At 42.3% G+C, this 25,687-nt stretch overlaps 2 protein-coding genes across 2 annotated transcripts; both read right to left on the bottom strand.

Annotated features, from left to right (window-relative positions):
- Positions 1-2,793: 2,793 nt before the first annotated feature.
- Positions 2,794-3,992, bottom strand: LOC122885174 (olfactory receptor 6N2-like). Its single transcript, XM_044215899.1, has one exon. It carries the CDS (start codon positions 3,799-3,801, stop codon positions 2,881-2,883), a length of 921 nt encoding a protein of 306 aa, XP_044071834.1. The 5' UTR covers positions 3,802-3,992; the 3' UTR covers positions 2,794-2,880.
- A 13,040-nt stretch (positions 3,993-17,032) lies between these two features.
- Positions 17,033-22,190, bottom strand: LOC122885159 (olfactory receptor 6K3-like). Its single transcript, XM_044215884.1, has one exon. It carries the CDS (start codon positions 21,184-21,186, stop codon positions 20,260-20,262), a length of 927 nt encoding a protein of 308 aa, XP_044071819.1. The 5' UTR covers positions 21,187-22,190; the 3' UTR covers positions 17,033-20,259.
- Positions 22,191-25,687: the final 3,497 nt, after the last annotated feature.

The raw sequence follows: 25,687 nt of genomic DNA, 5'->3' as shown, positions 1-25,687 counted from the left end.
ATTATTTATGAATATCCTTGATAATGTTGATAGCCAAATCTAATTGATTGCACCTACACAGTTTGGTGCCCCTTTAATCATTTGTAAATCCCAACAGAATCAGAATCCTCAACCACTGGTCATCAAAATCCTACCACAGTTATAGTCACAGCCATCTTGAAGACTGATTCTATTCACCTTATAAATGCTTCCTCTAGGCAATATTATTAGGAAACACTCCATAAACTTTCATTGTTATGCGGATGATAACCAATTATATCTATCGATCAAGCCAGATGAAACTAATCGGTTAACTAAACTTCAAGCATGCCTTAAGGACATAAAAACCTGGATGACCTGCAATTTTCTGATGTTAAACTCTGACAAAACTGAAGTTATTGTACTTGGCCCCAAACACCTCTGAGACACATTATCTAAAGATATAGTTACTCTAGATGGCATTGCCCTGGCCTCCAGCACCACCGTAAGGAACCTCGGAGTTATCTTTGATCAGGATTTATCCTTTAGCTCCCACATGAAACAAACTTCAAGGACTGCCTTCTTACACCTACGCAACATTGCAAAAAAATCAGGCACATCCTGTTTCAAAATGATGCCAAAAAACTAGTCCATGCATTTGTCACTTCTAGGCTGGATTATTGCAGTTCCTTATTATCAGGCTGTCCGAATAAGTCCCTTAAGACTTTCCATTTGATCCAGAATGCTGTGGCATGTGTACTGACAAGAACTAGGAAAAGAGATTATATTTCTCCAATATTAGCCTCTCTGCACTGGCTCCCTGTAAAATCCAGAATAGAATTTAAAATCCTTCTCCTCACCTATAAATCTCTTAATGGTCAGACACCATCGTATCATAAAGAGCTCATAGCACCTTACAACCCCATTAAAACGCTGCTCTCCCAGAATGCGGGGTTACTTGTGGTTCCTAGAGTTTCCATAAGTAGAATGCGAGCCAGAGCCTTCAGTTATCAAGCTCCTCTCCTGTGTAATCAGATCCCAGTTTGGGTTCAGGAGGCAGATACCATGTAACAGTAGGCTTCATACTTTCGTCTTTGATAAAGCTTATAGTTAGGGCTGGCTCAGGTGAGTCCTGAACCATCCCTTAGTTATGCTGCTACAGGCCTAGACTGCCGGGAGACTTCCCATGATGCACTGAGCTCCTCTCTGCTCCTCTCCCTCTCCATCTGTCTGCATTCTTATCCCATTAATGCATGTTACCAACTCAACATCTTCTCTCTCCCGTAGTTTTGTGCTTTCTCGTCTGTGGCCACCTACTTCCCTGTATTCCTGCTCGACAACTGCTACTACAATTATTATTATTAGTCTTTTTATTATTATCATTATTATTCCTATCACTATCATTCCTATTATTACCTTATTAATATTAATATTACCACTACCATTACATTATTATTGGTTCTGCTCAAGGTTTCTGCCTCTTAAAGGAAGTTTTTCCTTGCCACTGTCGCCAAGTGCTTGCTCATGATGGGATTTGTTGGGTCTCTGTAAATAATATTATAAAGAGAACGATCTAGACCTGCTCTATAGGAAAAGTGCAGCGAGATGAGATGTTATGAACTGGCGCTATATAAATAAAATTGAATAGAATTAGAAAAGCCCACTCACACCTCTGCATATGAAACACTGAGTCTCACTCCATGGGTTTCTTGCTACCACACTTCCCAGCATGTCATCACTCCCCATCCAACTCCCTGTTCATCCCTTTGTGCTTGACCCCATTTCATCCTGTGTTTAAACAACACAAGAGGCTGCATTGGTGGGGGGCATCTTGCTTCAGGTTCTGGTACAACTTTGAAATGTGATCCAGGTCCATGTCAGTTTGAGTAACAGATCTATGAGATAGAAAGCTTAAAAGGCTCTTAAACACTGCTGCACAGACAAGATTTTACAACTCTGGAAAGTTATCACGGCAGCAATTATTTCACCTTTTGTTCCTTTGTTTGCTGTGTAGACAGTAGAAATACTCGTTACAAAGTTCACGTTACAAAGTAATCTACCAGGAATGTGCATGCATTTGATTGGCCACCTTGCCGGATGACGTAATGTTGTGTTGTAGCAATATTTTCATTCAAATATACTAACTTGCTTTCTGAAATGGTGTGATCTTTGTTAGTGAAAATGCTCTCAATGGGCTTCATCTGCCCACATTAGCAACAATTTCTAACTCAGTCCAGCTCTTTAACAAGACAAGGAAACAAACCAATTCATTTCCTCTCTAGGAGCAACAGAGTAGTGCATAGATTTGCTGATATTTAGGATGTCACAGTTTTACACACATTTCAAGATATTAAAATTAACTTCAATCTTCTGGCTCCTAATTTTTCTTTTATCTCCAGTTGCAATCAGCTATGAACCTATACACCAAAATTCAATGTAGATCAGGTTCCAGAGGTCTGGTGGCATGACTTCATTCAGTTTTAATTAAGGCTTCCTATTTGACTTTGCTGGCAGTGTGGATTGCCCTTGGCCTCTGTAATCAATGCAGCTCTGTATATCCCTATTTATTATATTAAATTTAATAAACAAAATAGTCACACAAATGGGAGAAACTTTGCAAGACATGAAAGTGACATGCTCCCTCTTCAAATGGCTAGATTGCCCATGACTGAATAACAAAGCTGCAGTTGACATGGATAACTGCAGCATATTGAGTAGTCATTTCATTGTTCAAACTCTTTACTATTTCCATGATGAATAGCAAAGAGGATTATTTCAGCATGGAAACAAATACTTACATTAAATACCTTCCAAAGATCACAGCATTCACATCTCTGCATTATTATTATTATTATTATGGAAGAAATGACTGCACATTAGCATCACTAACATCACTATTATTGTAACATCACTTTTAATACATTAGATCACTTTGGTTTGACAGAACAACCTCTTCAGGTGTTTAGAGATTTCTTTCATTTTTAGTCCATATATAATGGGATTGAAGAGAGGATAATACAAAAACGCTTGCAAAGTCATTATTAAATGTAATTCAGATTCCAGATCCAATTGAATTATAATGACATCATATGCACACAAACAGGAAAAGCAGATTAAAACTATCAGGTGGGGTAAACAGGTCTGTGCAGCTTTTGTCCTGACTTCCCTACAACTTCGATAGGATATTATAAGTATTCTGGTGTATGTAAAAAATATGAAGAGCAAAGGGAGAAGTGCCAAGTTTACGAGAGCAAACACATCAAATATAGATCGTTCTCTTGAACTTACACAGTAGAGACTGTAAATTGAATTGTTACAAAAAATTGCATTTAAAGTTAATTTACAGAGTTTCATATTAGCACTCAGTATTATTGGGACTGCAATCTGACAAGCAGGCACAAGCCAAGCTAAACCCAGGATAATACTCACTATGGTTTTTCTCATGATAGTTGGATATTGTAGAGGTTTACATATAGACACATACCTGTCATAGGCCATGGCTGACAACAGTAAGAAATCTGAAGCACTTAAGAAGTAATATACAAAACATTGTAAGAGACAGGCTGAATATGATATGATCTGTTGTTCAGATAAAAAGTTGATTAACAACTTTGGGTACATAGCAGTGTTGTAAACAATAGAGTTCAGTAGCAAAGCTGCAATGAAAACATACATAGGCTCATGGAGGTTCTTGTGGATCCAAATAAGGCTCACAATGGTGAAATTAAAGCAGATGTTTAGAATATATACTGTAAACATAATAAAAACAAATAAATACCTGTATTTGCCCATTTCCGCATACCCAACAAGAGTTATATATGTTACATTTAATTTATCATCCATGAGGAATATCAGAAATTAAATAATTAATGAATAAGACAGGCAGATTGTATTACAAGCATAACTGAAAACACTGAGAAAAGAAGTCTTTCTATGAAGATTACATTAACATAGAACATGTATTTGATTGTCTTATTCATTTACAGATACCTGACCTTAAACTGCACACGGTGTGTGTTCATCTTCAGAGCTCTGATAGTGAACTCTTTGAGTCAGACGAAATATTTTATGACATTTCTTCACCCTCCATGGATCTCATTAACTCTTCCACCAAGAGCTGTTATCATGTGAACAACTTCATCAAACTCTGGAGGCCTGAACCCATAGGTGTTGAACTTTGTTTACATGGGTGTGTTTTCTCTTCAAGTAACCACAGTACAACACACATAGATACTCTAGGTCAAGTTCAACTTCAAGTTACACTGCATTATTTCATAAAAATGCAGTTTCTCCTACAACACACTGCTATGTTGTTCATCACAAGAGTAATGACCAAAATGAAAAATATGTTTTTTACTTGAAAACATTGTGTGGGCACTGTATGGCCCCTCCAACAGCTACTACTATGTGGCCAACATAATCAAACTCTGGAGGCCTGAACCACCAGGCATCGGTCAACATTCTTTACTTATGATAAGATTAGACTTTATTAATCCTCAGACGCGAAATTGACATGTTACCGCGGGACAGTGAATATATACAGTATGTACATTACAATGCTTAGGTCATAAACATGACATGACTTGTGCAATGTTTAGGAAGCTGTGCAAATATATATGTGCTGTGTAATGGCAAGAACAAACAGACTCTCTGATATAATAACATACAGATGCTATACATAATTGTTTGATGTCAATACTTGATCTGTGTATGAGTGTTTGGACTGCGTGATGAGAACAGTACATAATGATGAGAAGGAACTACAAAACATCCTAGTGACTGTTATGTCCAGACTTCAGGGACACTCTTCTCCCCAGGTTGAGGAGCCTGACCCTTAAGACTGGATAACTGATGCTCCTTTCCCTCTGTACTCATTCAGAGCAGATTATACTGATGCATGTTTTGCTGCTGTGAGTCCATCTGCAGACGCTTAAAGTAAACCTACAGAAAGACTTGTGGTTGCCTTGAGTGTTTCTTTAGTCCGCAGAAATTGCCACCACAATTTGCCATTGTCTGCGTTTTCACTCATGTGAGAGGACTTTGGCGCTCAGAGCTGCAGGTTAAGACCGTGCACAGTTGGAGTCTGGAACTCTGTACCTCAACCTCCCCGGCAAGAAGGGTGGAGATGAGGGGGCCTGCTGCCCTTAGTGTCCGAGGCTCGCTCACCGCTGTGATCCAGTGAACCTAGTGGCTGTGGCAGCACTCTCTTTCTGGTGAGTTTATTCAAGGGGGCCCGGGGTATACCAATTCTCGCTACTGTGAGGGGTGTGCGTGACAGATGTGTCAGCAGGGCAGGTCTGGGACCACTGAAACATTGCAGTATTTCGGACAACATTCTCACTGTCAGACAGGGGTATTTCTTACAGACCGGTTCTTTTCTACAATGCTTTTCTACACACACTTGCCTCACTCATTAGGTTCCCTCGTGGGTTGTTTAAAGATTCGTAGTTTGGAACTCATCTTTAAAAAAGGGGGAAGTGAATGCGTGAAGAAAAAAACAAACAAAACAATAATAAAATAAATAAATAAACTGAGTAAGTAAAAGGTGTGAATGCCAAACAGATGATCTGAGAAGGCAATAAAACAGCCCGCTCTTAGAGGCATTGAAGGGTTAATTTTTTTCGTTCTTAAGTGAGTCTGTAAACTATCTAACTGTCTTTCCCCTAGCAGCCAGCTTCAAGGTCCATTTTTTTCTCTCTTCGTAACAGTGGCAGAAGTGCTCCTAAGAATCCAGCCAAAATATTAAAAAGCAAAAAGAGGCCATTTAAAACATCAAACGAAATTATTGTAGTTGGGGAAATCGGGTTAAAGAATAAATATGGGTTCTAACAATAGCAAAGCTTCTGATAATGAAAAATCTAATCTGCTATCACCCACGTTGAAATCCCCTAATATAAACTACATGATTACCAATAATGGTAAGCACAGCATTGACCAGCTGGACATCTGGGTAAAATAATTTGGGTTTCCATCAACCGGCTGTCACAGATATGCCAGGCCTCACCAGCCAGTAATCACCCACACCTGCTCCCAGTCACACTCCTGCTCCCCATCAGTCCCAATCACAGCATGCTTAAAAGCACACCACTCACCTCAGTCAGCGTCCAACCTCGTTCATATCTAGGACTCCTCATACCAGTTGATGAAAGACCTCATTTCGATAGTTTCCAGTGTTTCCCCTGTATCCAGTGTTTCTCCGGTTTCCTGTGTCTCCTGTTGTTTCTCCAGTCTCCTGTGGCTCATCAGTGTTTAGCCAGTCTGTACCCAGTGATCTCCCTCATACAGACTCTCCGTATCCCCATACCCTCCATCGCTGATTATCATTCAATAAAGAACATTCCTGTCTACCTCGGTGTCCCCTGCCTGTCTGTAACCATAGCAGAAGACCGGACCCCTACAAGACGACAGCGTGAGTGCCACGGATCCGTTCCAGGAGTTGGTGGACATCCTGCGCCGTGGCCTCATCGCTCCACCACCAGTCGCCACATCACCCACCACTTCCGCTTCCGCTCCAGTCACACCACCCACTCCGACATGTGCCAGTCCCGAGGCCCAGCCGCCGCCGCCGCCGCCAGCCTCCAGTCCCGAGGCCCAGCCGCCGCCGCCAGCCTCCAGTCCAGAGGTCCAGCCGCCGCCATCCGCCCGAGGTGACCAGCTCCACCCGGGTCCAAGCTCCTGGTCGTCCGCCCGAGGTCCCAAGCTCCACGCCTGGCCAGCCCCTGGGCCGTCCGCCCAAGGTCCCCAGCTCCACACCTGCCCAGACTCCCCGGATCGGCTCGCTCCCTGTGGTGGAGAGGCCACCACGTGGGGAGCTGGCCGTGGAGGGGGGGTACTGTCACAGGTATGCCAGGCCTAACCAGCCAGTAATCACCCACACCTGCTCCCAGTCACACTCCTGCTCCCCATCAGTCCCAATCACAGCATGCTTAAAAGCACACCACTCACCTCAGTCAGTGTCCGACCTCGTTCATATCTAGGACTCCTCATACCAGTTGATGAAAGAACTAATTTCGATAGTTTCCGGTGTTTCCCCTGTATCCAGTGTTTCTCCGGTTTCCTGTGTCTCCTGTGGTTTCTCCAGTCTCCTGTGGCTCGTCAGTGTTTAGCCAGTCCGTACCCAGTGATCTCCCTGCTTGCCTCCAGTAACCTCCCTGCCTCCAGTGATCTCCCTCATACAGACTCTCCGTATCCCCATACCCTCCATCGCTGATTATCATTCAATAAAGAACATTCCTGTCTACCTCGGTGTCCCCCACCTACAGACAGGTGGGGACACCGTAACACCGGCAGCTTCTCTCTCAGACAGATAGAGATATTAAGAGACAAATTAGAAGAGAAAGAACAAGGCACTCAAAAGAAAAGAAATAAGCTATTTAAAGCAGTCTGGAAGGCTTATGCTTGTTGGCAACAAGAAGCACATATCAGGGATAAAAAAATAAATAAGGCAGGGACAGATCCACCAAACACCTCTGTGTCTCAGTGCCCATGTCCCACAGTGTGCCAAGCTGGATCTGGACCCGGACTTGGCCCCTGTCAGAGGAAGTCAGCCTCAACAACGAGCAGCAGCAGCTACAGCAGCAGCTACAGCAGCAGCACCAGCAGAGGCACAGCCTCAGCCACCAACTGTGGACTCAATATACCCAGATGAGGCAACGGGAGGACAAGGATCATTCATTCCCACATCTCTAACACACAAAGAGGCCTACAAATTACATTGGGGTGGCCCAATCACCCCCAATCGCCTTTCCAGCCCTCATTGCACTCGAAGTAACAAAGATTTCCGGCCCAGATCAAACTCCTGCACCTCCTTAAAAGTGATTGCACCGATGATGGAGGTGGCAGCAGGAGATGGGACCTCACAACTGATTTTCAGACCACTGACATAGAAAGAAGCTGCACAATTTCTCCCCTATGTTCGGGATGGGGGGAGGCATTTGCCACACAGTTACTGGCCTTCTGCCAACAGTTCAGACCCACCACCATCGAGCTGCAGAGCCTGTTAGGAACTCAGATGGGGACAACCTGGCCGAGAGTGGTGGGAGGGTTTCCTATAGCGGATATAAGGCTGAAACAGACAGAGTGGGACCATGCTGATAACACCATATAAGCAGGCCATCACTGACCTCTGTGACAAAATAAACACTCTCTTTCCCCTGAGAATGGATTTGGAAAAGATAACAGCCTGCAAACAAAAAGATGGTGAGACTGTAGTAGAGTATTTGGCCAGGCTCACAGAGATCCATAATACACACAGTGGACTGAAAAAGCATGAAGCTATGGGGGGTAATAACACAATCACCCCCTAGGAAGTACATTTATGTGACCGTTTCATCAACTGACTAGACGGGGTGTCGACACCAGGTCGGGAAGGGGCTGGCTTGGACACTGAACTGGAGACAACAGAGCATTCTTCACATCAGTTACGTAAGAGCACCCACACTGACACAAAAGTGTGGATGTGCTGTCCTCACTGCAGTGTAGCAACTGTAGCTATACAGCCAGCTAACTCTGATGCAAAAATGACGAAAAGTCGTAGTGAGCGATTTCTTGCTGTTTACTGTGGCTTTCAACATCATCTTACATGACAGAGTGAAAACTGTAACAAAGGAAAAAAGTTTGAATTTTTTAACAAATCTTGTCTAATGAAATATACCTGTATCTACATGTAAATAAACACTATAACTATGTTTGTTCTTTTCTTTTCAAACAGTATTGTAACATTAACTTATTAACATAATGAATTTTGTACTTACAACATTGCTTCTAGTGCTAACAACAGATGGATTACATGTGCACACATACTGTCAGCTTCCTTTCTTCCATACAGGAAATAACCTCTAACCCCGAACTCCAGGTCTACATCGTATCAAAATAAAAGTCCTTAACATTTTGCCTTAATGGCAACACAGTGGACATGTGAACACATGACACACAGACAACTGCCTGCATGAGACACAGCCACACACACAGACACTGATGAGTGAGGCTATCTCTTACCTTGAGCACACACAAGCCACTGATGACAAAGCCCCAGCAGAGATATACACCGAATATACACATGATGCATACAAACGCATGCCTGAACACACAATCAATGTTGCTGGAAAATATATTGTTTGTCTTGTGGATTTCGGTGCGACTGATTCTGTCATCAGAGAGTCAGAGTTTGCAGTCCTTCCAAAAGTGAGCAGCAGATTTGTGAGGACAGTAGGAGTTTCAGGAACACCCCTGGTGGAAAGGTATACCACCCCATTGTCATGCAGTGAAGAAATTGAGAAACACTTTAAACATTCATTCTTGTTATCTAAATGATGCCTGATCAATATTATCGGAAGAGATATGATGATAAGATTAGGAATTATCCTGATTTCCACTCCCGAAGGCATCGTTGTAGCCAGAATTTCTGACACTGCATCACAGTATGTGAAACACAGTAGCAGGGAGCTGATGTTACTGCTGGCTCTGTAAATAACACTCACCGAGGTCAAAGCTCTCTTTCCAGACAACTATACACGAATAGACAAGGAAACACAAGAGTTACACTGCACATCACATATACATCTTGGGGTTGATAAACATTTCGAGGACACATGGGTCAGACAAGACAAAGAGAGAAACACACTAAAGCTGACCTGGTTGTACTGGAATGATTAAAAAATGCAGTCTCAGTAGCTTTCAATGATACACTTTGTAAAGCTTTGTTTCAAGTCCCTAACACATATCCTCATGTCCCCCTGGTCAAAGCAAAGCAGGATACATGGGAATGCTTGGGCCCTTGGACCAGACGTTGTGAGGAAGCTGCTGGTTGGGTAAAGACATCAGACTAAGGTGTGGATTTTCACAACCAACTTCAGGTAGTCCGGAAAAGATTTTCAGCTATAGCAACAGGGGTAGGAAGCATTGAGCTCATTCCAGGTTCAGAGTTTTTAAAGGCCAGTTTGGTAACATCAGATGATGAAATAAGTCATGACAAAAACATTTTTGTGAAAGACGTCTCGGATATTCCTGGCTTAAATCAGACACCATCCTGCTTGTGGGCACAAAACAACTATGATGTAGGATTAATCAAAGATGCTGAACCTGTAGTAATCACACCAAAATCTTCATACAGGCCGTGTCAGAGTCAATATCCTTTGAAGAAGGAAGCTGTTGACAGTATTAAACCAGTATTTGATTCTCTTTTGAAAGCAGGAGTGATTATTCCATGTGCAAAATCTCCAGTCCGGACACCGCGCGTGGGTCTGGACAGGCAGACTGGTCCGTGAGGCAGGATGGAGGTGGTACCGTGTAGACCTGGCTGGCCGTGGGGTCGAGCTGGTTGTGGTGTGTGAAGACCAGTGGAACCAAGCTCACAGAGCAGGTAAGATGTAGAGGGTCTGTCTCCGTGGTGGAGTGGTAGGAGACAGGCAAAGTGGAACTGTCGGAGACAGGCAAGGTGAAGGTGGCTGGAGAGACAGGCAGGCAGGCTGACAGGAATCCAGGCATCGACAGGAACTGTGATCACCGGCACAGGACAAGCCTTTAGGCAGAGCAGAAAAAGGATCAAAAACACGAGGCAAAAAACACACTAGCAAAAGGTACTTAACTTAGTAAGACTGAGGAGCCTTGACGTAGTGGTCATTCAATGTACGGGGACGATCTGGTGTTGGTGTAGTGGGAGAGCCTGGTATTGAAGCTATGGAGACTGATGGATTAATAGAAGACCAGTGTGCCGTGATCAGCAGCAGGCGGGGAACCATGGAGCCAGACCAGGAGACATACACACATACACATATCTAAAGACGAGTCGGGGACACACAAGAAACACTAGGAGAGGAAAGCACCAAAAGACACACAGGTATGGGGAGGATAGAGTGGCTGACTATAACACACACTGGTTGCTGAACTCTTGGATGCTGTGCTGTTGCCTAAACAGATTGCCGTTTGTAAATGTGGAGCACACACTAACAACCTTGATCCTATCTCACAGGGGAATGCCAGAGCAGATAAGGCAGCAAAAGCTACTGGCAAACAAACACCGACCAATCAATGTGTTGCGTTAACTAAACCTCTGACACCTACAGCTGATCTGCAGGAACTGCAGACAAGAGCAGCGGCAGAGGAAAAAGCAGTGTGGCAAAAGGCAGGCTGCACTATCACAGACAAAGTGTGGTGTGGACCAAGTGGCAAACCATGCTTACCAAAGTATCTGTTCCATTATTTTGCTGTGTTGACCCATGGGCGAGATAAGCATGATGCTGGCGGTGAACAGATACTGGTTCACAAAGAGATTTAATAACTTCTCTCAAAAATTTTCCCACAAATGCATTGTTTGTGCAACAAATAATGTGGGGAGAAGTATTCAAATCCTACAGGTGGCCCATGTGCCTCCTGAGAAACCCTTTGAACATCAGCAGATGGATTTCATTGAGCTAACACCCAGTGAGGGAAACAAATATTGTTTGGTCATTGTTGACATGTTCTCTAAATGGGTAGAGGCCACCCCAACAGCCAAACAGGATTCAGCAGTAGTAGCAAAGAGTCTTATACGAGATATCGTCCCACGCTGGGGTATTCCAGATAAGATCTCCAGTGATAATGGTACACCTTTTATGAGCGCAGCAGTGAAGAGTGTAGGAGAGTATCTTGGTATTGATCTAAAACATCATTGTGCTTATCACCCAGCCAGTGCAGGAGCCGTGGAGAGGGAGAACAGTTCTCTGAAAAACAAGCTTGCTAAGTGTTCATTTGGGGTTGCCCTGGACAAAAGCACTGCCCATTTTTCTGATGTACATGAGGTCCAGAATAAGAAGCAGGGGGGGTCTCAGCCCTTTTTAAATCCTGTTTGGCAGACCATTAAACACTGGTATTGGGCCAGTGAAAAGACAACTTCCTGACACCAGCCAATGTGAGAATGAGATGCTACGCTATTGCGCAAACTTATCCTCTGTGCTTTCTGATGTTCACAAACAGGTGAAGGAAGCCATTCCAAGGACTGCAGAGAGGAAACTGCATAACTTGGAGCCTGGTGATTGGATTGTGGTGAAGGATTTCAGACGAAAGAGCTGGCGGGCTCGCAGGTGGAATGGTCCCTACCAGATATTGCTCACCACCAACAGCTGTAAAGGTGGCGGAGAGAGCTATGTGAATCCACGCCACCCAATGCAAATGAGTACCTGAGCCGGGGCCAGCTGCCAATCACCAGACAAGTGCAGATCGAGATCAGTGAGTGAACCGAGCCTTCCTCCCCTTGTGCATTCAGGGGGTATTGGAGGGAAGTGGCGGTCCTGGGGGGGAATTTCTCTGAGCACACCTAGAAATTCCACTGGCACCACTTAGAACTGTTACCCTCCCGAACCAACATCATGGGCACACTGATTAGGCGGTAGACAGAGGTGACACAACTGACAAGATGACACTTGGGACCAGGGAAAGATGGCAATGGAGGGGTGACGGACTGAGAGGCCACGGAGGCGGGGTGCTGCTCGCTGTCATCATCGTCCTGCCATCAGTCTCACTAATGGAAACATTTGAATCACAACTAACCCTAGAAGAAGGAGGGTCAAAAGGGAGGTGGCATCGATCTTCAGTTCAATTCAATTCAATTTTATTTATATAGCGCCAATTCATAACAGAAGTTATCTCATTGCACTTTTCCTATAGAGCAGGTCTAGACCGTACTCTTTATAATATTAATTACAGAGACCCCATCTTCCCCAACATCCCAGCTCAGCTGAAAGACAATGCATGGTGTGCAACTATACTGACTACTGCCAGCTCCCCCATGGGGTGGGGGACTCCATCCCAGTGAAACTCAGCCCATTAAATCTCTCAGAAACCCTAGGAGTCATGGTGGCATTCACCCAGGTGGTTACTCTGCAAGACAGAACAGTGAAAGACATGGGAGCTGCACTCAAGCTATGTAACATCAGCATCACCAACCACGATGGCTCCACAGCAAGTTTTGGAACATGAGCCAAATAACCCAGCAAGGGATTCATCGGCCCATCATGCTTACCAATCCAACATCCCATCCCATCCCATTGTTGGGTTCACCAGACGGTGCTATACATCTAGAGACCACTTCCTGGGGACTTCAGCATGCAAACAGACTGTCACTACAACATGCAGCACAGAGTGGAACAAGGGAGCCCAAAGCGAATGCAGGGGACCTCAGCCATACATGACTCAGCTGAATCTGGCTGACACCACCAGCTTACACCGCCCAGGAAGCGACAATCCCATCACCCTGATGCCTATGGTGGATGGATTTGGATCCCTAAGAGAGCATTTGTGGGTATGTGGACAACATGTTTATCAGTCCCTCAGACCAGGATGGTGTGGCACCTGTTACCTTCCTAAGCTGATAACATCTGTGAACATTCTGCTCACCATCACTCATTTCCACACCCACTATGCTCACTATTACTTACCACACAGAGCACGGTGATCCACTACAAGAGTGTCACCAGGGGAGAAAGGAATCAGTGGCATCCTCCCCTGGTGGGCGATTGTGAATAATGCACACAAGAAAGACCACCTGGCCATACAGTGGTGTGAAAAAGTGTTTGCCCCCTTCCTGATTTCTTATTTTTTTGCATGTTTGTCACACTTAAATGTTTCAGATCATCAAACAAATTTATACATTAGTCAAAGATAATACAAGTAAACACAAAATGCAGTTTTTAAATGAAGGTTGTTATTAAGGGAAAACAAAATCGCATTTGCGATAACTTGCAATGAGTCTTTTACAGCGCTGTGGAGGAATTTTGGCCCGCTCATCTTTGCAGAATTGTTGTAATTCAGCCACATTGGAGGGTTTTCAAGCATGAACTGCCTTTTTAAGGTCATGCCACAGCATCTCAATAGGATTCAGTTCAGGACTTTGACTAGGCCACTCCAAAGTCTTCATCTTGTTTTGCAAGTTATCACAAATGCTTGATTGCAGTTGTTGCTGCTAAGGGTGGCCCAACCAGTTATTAGGTTTAGGGGGCAATCACTATTTCACACAGGGCCATTCCCTTAATAATAACAACCTTCATTTAAAAACTGCATTTTGTGTTTACTTGTGTTATCTTTGACTAATATTTAAATTTGTTTGATGATCTGAAACATTTAAGTGTGACAAACATGCAAAAAAATAAGAAATCAGGAAGGGGCCAAACACATTCGTCCTGGACGAATGAGGGACTACACCGTCTTACTTCCTGTTTTATTTTGTAGTGTTCCTTCCCTGGTGTATCTTGTGGTTTTTACTTTGTTTTCCCTCCAGTTTTGATTGTTAGTCCTTCCTTGATTGTTTGCACCTGTGTCTCGTTGTTTCACCTCCCCTAGGGTATTTAGTCCGTGTCTCTGTCTTTGTTCAGTGTTGGGTCATTGTTGTTACACATGGTGTTGTTCCTGCAGAGTGATTCCTGCCTTGAGTTTTTGTTCCTGCCTTGAGTTTTTGTTCCTGCCTTGAGTTTTTGTTCCTGCCTTGAGTTTTTGTTCCTGTCTTGTGAGTGTTCGTTCCTGTCTTGTGAGTGTTCCTGACCTTTATGTGTGTCGCCGTTTGATTAATTTTTTGTTGCATCTAGTTCCAGTGCCCAATTCCCCGACAGTTTTACCGTGAATTCTGTTTTTTGGATTATTTGTCTCCCTTGGACCTTGGCTGGATCCTGTATTTCGTAACTTGCCTGCTCCCTATTTGAACTGATTTACCACCTTGGACTCACTTCCCTGCTTCCACCAATACCAGCCGGTAACCGATCTGACTTTTGACTGTTTGTTTACCTTACCAGTCTACCTGTACCTGCCTGTCAACCACATCACCCTCAATAAACACTGTAGCCATCCGGCTACTTCACCCCATTAAACTTCCTGATCATCTGCATTTGGGTCAATATACCACTACACACATCATATGATAATGTGGGGTTTTTCTTCCTCTGACACTTGAGGCTTTCCCCACTTGTCTGGTTGTTTGATTTTTCCTTTCCTACTTTTAACATTTGTTCTTAATTATTTTGATTAGCATTTTTAAAAATGATTTTTATGCAAAAAAGGGGGAATTGTAATGGCAAGAACAGACTCTTTGATATAATAATATACAGATGCTATACATAATTGTTTGATGTCAATACTTGATCTGTGTATGATTGTTTGGACTGCGTGATGAGAACAGTACATAATGATGAGATGGAACTACAAAACATCCTAGTGACTGTTATGTCCAGACTTCAGGGACACTCTTCTCCCTGGGCTGAGGAGCCTGACCCTGAAGACTGGATAAATAGCTGATGCTCCTTTCCCTCTGTACTCATTCAGAGCAAATTATACTGATGTATGTTTTGCTGCTGTGAGTCCATCTGCAGACGCTTGAAGTAAACCTTCAGAAAGACATGTGGTTGCCTTGAGTGTTTCTTTATTCCGCAGAAATTGCCACTACAGCTGATAACTAGTCCTCCAAATGAAACAACAAAATATGTTGTTGGTTAATGCACTCCAGAAAGCCACATAGAAGCATTTTGTGACCTGATGCCCCTATTGGTAGGGCGATATCATTTAGCTGTGGCTTCCAAAACTGCTACAATTCACTGCTGGAAAATATGTTTTATGACATTACACCGCTATGGTTAAAGTTAGGTTTAGGCATGAACACAACTTGGTTAGGTTCATGGTTTGGGTTTAAATTGATACTTTGTAATGGTTAGGGGACCTTTGTTGTCATGGTAACAATAACAACGTGATTATAGGTTAGGGGTCCTTCATTCGACCTTCACTTCACTGCCAAGGACCACACCACTACATTGTAATTGTAAAGATTTAATGATATGACAAAGTATAGGATGTTGAGGATGGATGAATGGTTGTGGGGAAGGGGATTAACGCGAAGGAGGAAGTTGTCAATTTAGGCTGGTCTGGGATGGGCCCCCGCAACCCTCTAAGGATAAGCAGTTATATATAATGGATGGAATGGATGTGTTGAAGACCTGGGAGGAGGAGACCTAGTGCGTGTGGGGTCTGTCTCTGGAGTGGAGTCACCCAAGCCAATTACAGGCCCCAGACAGTACCTGGAAAGGAGAGATAGGAGATGTATGCATGGGATTGAATATGAGGGGAAGAGGGTAGATGGCTGTGAATAGGGATGAACAGAGGGAGGCATGGGGACGGGAGGTAAATGGATGAGGGGGAGGGAGGGTCAAGAAAACTGAGAAAACAGGACAGGATGGGTTGACCAGTTAGGCTATAAGTGGGCTTGAAAGGTGATTAGAGGTGTGGTTGAGGGGTGGCCCTGTTCCCAAACCTAGCAACGAACAAGCTACAACATTGTGATTTTAAAGATTTAATGAAATGAGGAGTATAGGATGTTGAGAATGGATGTGAGGAAGGGGATGAACGTGAGGGAGGAAGTTGTCCATTTAGGCCAGTCTGGGATGGATGTATAGGAGGCTCGGAAGGGGGATACTCAGTGGGATCGGTCTCTGGAGTGGAGACACCCCAATTAATTACGGCCCCCCAAAAGAGTCAAATTTAAATGGAGCTGAGTTGAACGTGAGCTTGTGAAACCAGAATCGAGTGGCCATTGTCCCAGTTTCGATGAGAGAGTGGGTCTTGAGATGAGGCCTTGGTTGTCACAGTCTCTTTCTCTGTCCCTCCTCTCCAGCCACATTCCCTAGTCTCCAGGCCCCTTCATTGCCATTTTCCATCCGTCTGCCTGATTTGGAGTAATCACAGATAGTGTTAGTCTTACTTTTTAGATTTATACAACCTTGCGATTAAGCAGAAAGCGTGGTCTGTCATCAGCATAACAGGACAGGATGGGTTGACCAGATATCAGTGGGTTTGACAGGTGATTAGAGGTGTGGTTGAGGCGTGGCCCTGCTCCTGAACCTGAGTTAACTAGTCAGCTTCATTTGTTGCTTCATAATATCATCATCATCTGACTTCCTCCTTTGCTCCTGTCATTATTACTATGGCCGCTAGAGGGATTTGTTGCTTGAAGGTAAAGGTATCATTTTAGGGTACTTGCTAAAACGGCTGAGGCATTTGTTGTTGTTGGTTTTTGGTTTTGTGTTTGTTGTTTCACTTCCTGTCTTTGTTTGCTTTTCCCTCCAGTTTTGATTGTTTGCCCCGCCCTGATTAGTTGCACCTGTGTCTCATTATCTCCTCTCACCTGAGTGTATTTAAGTAATTAAATTCCAGTTCCTCCTGAACTGTCTGTGCTGCAGCAGTCACACAGTCCCCCTGATCGCAGCATCCATCTCCTGCTCCGGTTGGGCTGCAACCACCTGTCGTTGCGGAGCTGCAGCAATCCCCTGAACTGCGGCACACTCCTGCACTGCAGCACACTCTTGCCACTGCTAGATGGCAGCCATCTTCTGCTTTGGTTGGGCTGCAGCCATCTGATCCTGCTGAGCTGCAGCGGCCTCAGGATCAGCAGTAATCTCCTGATCCACCTGAGCAGCAGCCTCCTGGTTTCCTGGCATCACTGCCTCCAGCCCTGCTGCCCTGTCACCAGACCCCAATCTTGAGCTCCAGCCACGCCGCCGGCCCCCAGAAGGGTTCTGCCTTCGCCGCCGGCATCCCGTCAGACCTCCAGAGGCCTTCTATCCTCCCTGCCGGCCTTCGGAGGGGTTTCGCCTTCATCAACGACCTCCTGGGTTGCTCCTTGCATCTGGTCATCACCCGGCCCTTCTGTCCTGCTCTCAGTTCCTCCACCTGAGGTTTTCTGCCCCACACCTGTCCTGCCCCTGGGCCGTCCGCCTGAGGTCTTCCACCCACCCTGAGGGGAGCTCTCATGCACATGCAGGCAATGTATACATTTAATATTTTATATAATATATATGTAAGAAGAAAATGTATGCATGTAAGAGAGGAATGTATGCATGTGTGTGAGAGAGTATAGTGGAAACGGATGGCAGCTCATTTATCGCAATGTGATTGGCTGAGAAGCTCGAGGTTGGGTCTGAGGGGAAGGGGCAAGGAGAGCGTGATTTACATCTGCATACAGAACATCATTTTTCCTGAACCAGCCGTCCCCTCATCCACTCAGAAGTCTCTGGCATCACCGTAAACTAGACATACATACATTTTCTTCTTACATACATATACTCATTCATTATAAATGTGTACACTTCTTTGTTTAATCTGTCCATTAATGGAAAAAAACATATATTATTTATGGGTACAACATCAGCTTAGAGAATGATTTCTGCCAGTGGGAGCCGGCAAGTCTTGAATTAGCAGTTGCTAGAATGCATGGTGGTAATGTACCCAATATTAAATTAATACATCAGACAATTCAGAAAATACAAACTGTATTGTTGTGTAGCAGGACTAGCTGACTAGTTGGTGAGTTTCAGTCAAAAGGCCACAGGCAGATGCCAGAACACCGACCGCCACACACACACATGTATACCTTCATGCACAATTTTTCTTTTTCTTTTAGTCCAAGCACACAGGGTCTGAAGTCACAGCTTGTGAAAAAAAGTGAACAATAATGATTTTCTCCTGAGTCTGCATGTGCAGCAGTGGAAGACAAAGAACAGCTGGGAACAGCAAATATCATTGTTTCTCAAAAAGGCAGTTTTACCCACACATTTTGGCTGCGTGAAGTGCAGTAAAATGAGAATGAAACATTTGTGAAACAGATATGTGTTGTTAAGATTTAAAGCATCTGCATTAATACAATTTATATTGCTGAATTTCAATATTTAATTTTATTAGTACACCCAGAGCAAATTATACTAATATAAATGTCATTACCTGTAAACAGAGAAAATAGAGAAAAAGTCTGAATGAAAGTTGTGAAGATTTGATAATGTATAATAAAAGGATATTTTTTGAATAACTAATAACTGCAGCAAATTGATTAGCCATTACATTGTTCAAGCTCTTTGCTGTTTCCATAACAAACAGTAAAGAGTCTCTTTAGACAGTAAAGACTCTTTGTTGTGGACACAGCAAAGCGTGCGTACATTAAATACATTTCAAGAATTCTCTGCATGATCATTTCCGAAGGAATGACTTTACATCAGTAATCAGTGTCAATACATCAGATTATTTTGACTGGACAGAACAACCTTCTAAGGTGTTTAGAAATGTATTTCATTTGAGTGGATTAAAGAAAGGATTATACAAAACTATTTGTAACATCATTATTAAGCGTGCAGATTTTTATAAATTTGATTCCTCTCAAACTATACTTCTATCATATGCACACAAACAGGACAAACTGATTAAAACCAACAGGTGGGTTGAACAGGTCTCTGCGGCTTTTTTCCTGACTTCTCTACAACTATGATAGGATATAATAAGTATCTTTTTGTACGTAAAAATTATGAAGAGCATAGGGAGAATTGCAAGATCTGATAAAGCAACCACACCATATATAGTAGTTAAAGGTCCAGTATGTAACATTCAGGAGGAGCTATTGGCAGAAATGGAATATAATATTTATGTACGTTTTCATTAGTGTAAAATCACCTGAAAATAAGAATCGTTGTGTTTTCATTACCTTAGAGTAAGCTGTTTTTATCCACATAAGGAGCGTGTCCCCTCCACGGAGGCCGCCGAGGCGAGCGGTGTTCACAAATTGCAATCTGCAATTTCACCGCTAGATGCCACTAAATCCTATATACTGGAACTTAAAGGTAACACTTTAAATTAAGGTACGCATATTCACCGTTAACTAGTTGCTTATTAGCATGCATGTTAGTAGCATGTTGGCTCTTTATTAGTCATTATGAAGCACTTATTAATGCCTTATTCTGCATGTCCATGTTCCACAACTATTAGGCCATTAACTACAAGTTTTCCCTCAATAACCTCCTAATTACCGCTTATTGATAGTAAGTAAGGAAGTTGTTGTACATGAATTACGATCTTAAAATGCTTTGCTCATTATGGCCTAAGGTGGAAGTACCACAAGAATAGTCATTCTCCCTTAATAACACTTAATAAATATGGTCTATTCTTATATGACAAAACACAAAACTAGTGTTAATGTGTCCAAGTAACTCTAAATTAAGTCTTTCTAACTCAGAATATGTTCCTCATTCCTAACCAAGTGAGGTCTTGCTCATAACAAATTAAATAGTAGTTTGACATTTATTAACCCACACAGGTTCCCTATTCTAAAGTTCAAACTCAAGATACTCGTTATTATTTCTATGAGAAATAGTGAAAAGGATTTTCAAAGCATGGAAACAAATCTTTACATTAAATACCTTCCAAAGATCAGAGCATTCACATCTCTGCATTATTATTATTATTATTATGGAAATGACTGCACATTAGCATCACTAACATCACTATTATTGTAACATCACTTTTAATACATTAGATCAGTTTGGTTTGACAGAACAACCTCTTCAGGTGTTTAGAGATTTCTTTCATTTTTAGTCCATATATAATGGGATTGAAGAGAGGATGATACAAAACCGCTTGTAAAGTCATTATTAAACGTACAGTTTTTGGAAAATCTGATCCTAGTCGAACTATAATGACATCATATGCACATAAAAAGGAAAAGCTTATTAGAACCAACAGGTGAGGTAAACAGGTCTGTGCAGCTTTTGTCCTGACTTCTCTACAACTTCGATAGGATATTATAAGTATCCTGGTGTATGTAAAAATTATGAAGAGCACAGGGAGAAGCGCAATGTTTAGCAGAGCAACAACACCATATATAGAAAGTGCTCTTGAACTTACACAGTGGAGACTGTAAATTGAATTGTTACAAAAAATTGCATTTAAAGTTAATTTACAGAGTTTCATATTAGCACTCAGTATTGCTGGGACTGAAATCTGACAAGCAGGCACAAGCCACGCTAAAACCAGGAAGATACTCACTGTGGTTTTTCTCATGATATTTGGATATTGCAGAGGTTTACATATAGACACATACCTGTCATAGGCCATGGCTGCCAACAATAAGAATTCTGAACCACTTAGGGAGTAATATATAAAAAATTGAAAGAGACAGGCTGAATATGATATGATCTGTTTTTCGGATAAAAAGTCAATTAACAACTTTGGGTACATAGCAGTGCTGAAAACAGCAGAGTTCAGTAGCAAAGCTGCAATGAAAATATACATAGGCTCATGGAGGTTGTTGTGTATCCAAATAAGGCTCACAATGGTGAAATTAAAGCAGATTATTAGAATATATACTGTAAATATGATCAAAAAATAAAGATATTTGTATTTCTGCATTTCCACATGACCACCAAGACTTATATATGTAACATTTAGTTCATCACCCATTGATGTTTTCTAAAATAAATGCTCACTAATAAAACTTACATAACCAGCATACATGAATGAAATTTAAAAAGAACTTTCATTTTCATGATAAAACTAACATTCAACTTGTACTGGTGTCCCATTCACTCACAGATACCTGACCTTGAAATGCACTTGGTGTGTGTTCATCTCCAAAATTCAGAAAGTGAACTGTTTGAGTCGGTGGGTAAGTTTTTATTAGATTGCATCACCCTCCAAGGATCTCATTAAACTCTCCACTGAAATAGATACTAATATGTAAAGAACTCCATCAAACTCTGGAGGCCTGAAAGCACAGCATCGTTTGACCTATTTCATTTGGCCGTGTGCCCCGTTATACAACATTACGCTGCACAACATTAAAGTTCATCCCTATGGAAATGGGCTGAAATTTTCTGCACCAGCTATTTTTCTCCCATAGTTCTTTCATACTTTTTATTTTAGAAGATGTACTACTCTGGAAATAGTTACTTTGGCCACTTGAACCACAAGAAATGAACAACATTTCATAGTTTGTGCATACGCTTCCTCCTGGTGCATCTGTGCCTTTTTGGATGAAATTCAATATTGTGGTCCAGTGTTTCCACTCTCATCAGGGATAAAGGTGTATAAACATATATATTTGGGATGCACCAATCCAACTTTTTCTCTCCCTTTTTGATTCGGATACTCTAACTCAGAGTGTCTGCCGATATCGAGTACCAATCCGATATCAGTGCTCTCTTAATCACAAATTTCAAATCTGTATACCTCACTTGCGCAGACCTCATTGGGATCCTTTTTTTGTAAAGTAACATGAGGCCAGGGATTGCTATGGTGCTACAAACTAAGTTGGCAGCCTACGTTTCTCAATGATTGAAACTCATAGTGGAAACACTGAAGTTCATAATCTCGCTGACAAGGTTTATTGTACTGCACGATGCAAATACCACCTAGAATTTTTTAAATAGTAATGATGTCACTGTATTGGTAACATTAATATTAATAAATTAATAATAATAGGAATGACAGCTATAGGAATAATAATGACAATAATAGCAACAGAGCCAATAACAACTGTAGTAGCAGTTGCCAAGCAGGAACACGGGGGCAGCAGGTGGCCCACAACCACAGATCCAGACTCTGCAGCTCTGGAGGCAGAAATACCTGCTGAAAGCGACAGGAGAGAGGAGAGAAACGAGAAAGCACAGAACTACGGGAGAGAGAAGATGTCGAGTTAGTAACATGCAGTAATGGGATAAAAATGCATACAGATGGAGAGGGAGAGGAGGAGAGAGGAGAGAGGTCCATCATGGGAAGTCTACCGGCAGTCTAGGCCTATAGCAGCATAACTAAGGGATGGTTCAGGACTCACCTGAGCCAGCCCTAATTATAAGCTTTATCAAAGAGGAAAGTCTTAAGCCTACTCTTAAATGTGGAGACGGTGTCTGCCTCTCGAACCCAAACTGGGACCTGATTCCACAGGAGAGGAGCTTGATAACTGAAGGCTCTGGCTTCCATTGTACTTTTGGAGACTCTAGGAACCACAAGTAACTCTGCATTCTGGGAGCACAGTGTTTTAATGGGGTTGTAAGGTGCTTTGAGCTCTTTATGATACGATGGTGTCTGACCATTAAGAGCTTTGCAGGTGAGGAGAAGGATTTTAAATTATATTCTGGATTTTACTGGGAGTCAGTGCAGAGAAGCTAATATTGGAGAAATATGATCTCTTTTCCTAGTTCTTGTCAGTACACGTGCTGCAGCAGTCTGGATCAACTAAAGAGTCTTAGGGACTTATTCGGGCAGCCTGATAATAAGGAACTGCAATAGTCCAACCTAGAAGTAACAAATGCATGTACTAGTATTTTAGCATAATTTTGAGACAGGATGTGCCTGATTTTTGCAATGTTACATAGGTGAAAGAAGGCAGTCCTTGAAGTTTGTTTCATGTGGGAGTTAAAGGATAAATACTGATCAAAGATAACTCCGAGGTTCCTTACGGTGTTGCTGGAGGCCAGGGCAATGCCATCTAGAGTAACTATATCTTTAGATAATGTGTCTCGGAGGTGTTTGTGGCCAAGTACAAAAACTTCAGTTTTGTCAAAGTTTAACATCAGAAAATTGCAAGTCATCCAGGTTTTTATGTCCTTATGGCATGCTTAAAGTTTAGCTAACTGGTTAGTTTCATCTGGCTTGATTGATAGATTTAATTGGGTATCATCCGCATAACAATGAATGTTTTTGGAGTGTTTCCTAATAATATTGCCTAGAGGAAGCATATATAAGGTGAATAAAATCGGTCCAAATAGGCTTGACGGGTGATTAGAGGTGTGGTTGAGGGGTAGCCCTGCTCCTGAACCTGAGTTAATTAGTCAGCTTCATTTGTTGCTTTATAATATCATCACCTGACTTCCTCCTTTGCTCCTGTCATTACTACAGCCGTTAGAGGGCTTTGTTGCGTGAAGGTAAACGTATCATATTGGGGTACTTGCTAAAACAGCTGATGCTGTCGTTTTTCTTGGGAAAAACCATCTCATGCAGTGGTAATGAGTCTAGTAGTGCAACTCGGCAGGCCTTATTGAGGTATAATAATAGCTGGCTTTTGTTCTTTTCAAACCGTCTGATGGCAAACGAGCACCTGAAGTGCTCTGTCTTGCTCTTAGGTGGAATTAGTCTTTAAGTGAATGAGCTGCCCATCTGCTACAGTTCATTTGCCCCCACAATCCTACTATGAGGGGCCGTACAAGCCATAATACATTCTGGCCCTCTCACATACATACATACATTCTCCTTTTACATACGTATATTTCCATTTTAATATAAATTTATTTTCATTTTTAAACCCACACATTTTCACTCTCATATTTATATATTTTCACTCACACATTCATACATTTGCTCTCAAGCACATGCAGGCAATGTATACATTTAATATTTTATATAATATATATGTAAGAAGAAAATGTATGCATGTAAGAGAAGAATGTATGCATGTGTGTGAGAGAGTATAGTGGAAACGGATGGCAGCTCATTTATCGCAATGTGATTGGCTGAGAAGCTCGAGGTTGGGTCTGAGGGGAAGGGGCAAGGAGAGCGTGATTTACATCTGCATACAGAACATCATTTTTCCTGAACCAGCCGTCCCCTCATCCACTCTGAAGTCTCTGGCATCACCGTAAACCAGACATACATACATTTTCTTCTTACATACATATACTCATTCATCATAAATGTGTACACTTCTTTGTTTAATCTGTCCATTAATGGAAAAAAAACATATATTATTTATGGGTCCAACAGCAGCTTAGAGAATGATTTCTGCCAGTGGGAGCCGGCAAGTCTTGAATTAGCAGTTGCTAGAATGCATGGTGGTAATGTACCCAATATTAAATTAATACATCAGACAATTCAGAAAATACAAACTGTATTGTTGTGTAGCAGGACTAGCTGACTAGTTGGTGAGTTTGTTCTCAATTGTACTAGAGTTGGATTAAGTTTTACGTTTTGTTTTTTTTGGAGGGTCGGGGGAGGGGGCGGTTTATTGGTCGGGGATTTTATAGCTTGTCTATACTTATATTTTCCTTTCCTGTTATTTTGAGGTTTTAGGTCGTGACCTCTCTGGTAGTGATGCAATATGCTGCCCGTTTCTTTATTTCTAGTATTATTATTTATTCTCTTAATGGGATTGTTTTTATTGCTGGACCTTTAATCTCATATCTTATTGTTCGTGATTTGTTGGGTTTCCTTTGCTTGCATTGTGGATTTTCCACATTGGCCTGTGTAGTCAACACTCTATTTATTATATTAAACTTAATAAACTAAATGGCCATACAAATGGGAGAAACCTTGCGAAAGACCATTCAAAGAGAAATCTCCCCTTCTTGGAGAGCTAGGGGTGCTGATGACTGGCAAATAAGCATCAGCTGACATTGACCTGCTGGAGCTCCAACAGCCGGAGACAGGTTTTAATCTGTGTGTCCCACTACAGTACGAGTGTTCTGCAGATGCAGATGAGCCCATGCTCATCGTTGCGTTGACTACGCATGCATAATAAGGAAATAAGTACCTGGCAACAACAGAATGGTTTATTTTGTTGTTATTTTCCTCATCATAATTTTTAAAAATGTTTTGTTGCAAAAAAGCCTGCCATTTCAGTCAAAAGGCCACAGGCAGATGCCAGAACACCGACCGCCACACACACACGTATACCTTCATGCACAATTTTTCTTTTTCTTTTTGTCCAAGCACACAGGGTCTGAAGTCACAGCTTGTGAAAAAAAGTGAACAATAATGATTTTCTCCTGAGTCTGCATGTGCAGCAGTGGAAGACAAAGAACAGCTGGGAACAGCAAATATCATTGTTTCTCAAAAAGGCAGTTTTACCCACACATTTTGGCTGCGTGAAGTGCAGTAAAATGAGAATGAAACATTTGTGAAACAGATATGTACACACTTCCAGTGTTGTTAAGACTTAAAGCATCTGCATTAATACAATTTATATTGC

The sequence above is a fragment of the Siniperca chuatsi genome, linkage group LG12 (genome assembly GCF_020085105.1).
Source record: "Siniperca chuatsi isolate FFG_IHB_CAS linkage group LG12, ASM2008510v1, whole genome shotgun sequence".
In the NCBI taxonomy this organism is placed as follows: Eukaryota; Metazoa; Chordata; class Actinopteri; order Centrarchiformes; family Sinipercidae; genus Siniperca; species Siniperca chuatsi.
Note: the sequence above shows the minus strand (reverse complement) of the source record. Positions and strands in the feature narration are given on the sequence as shown.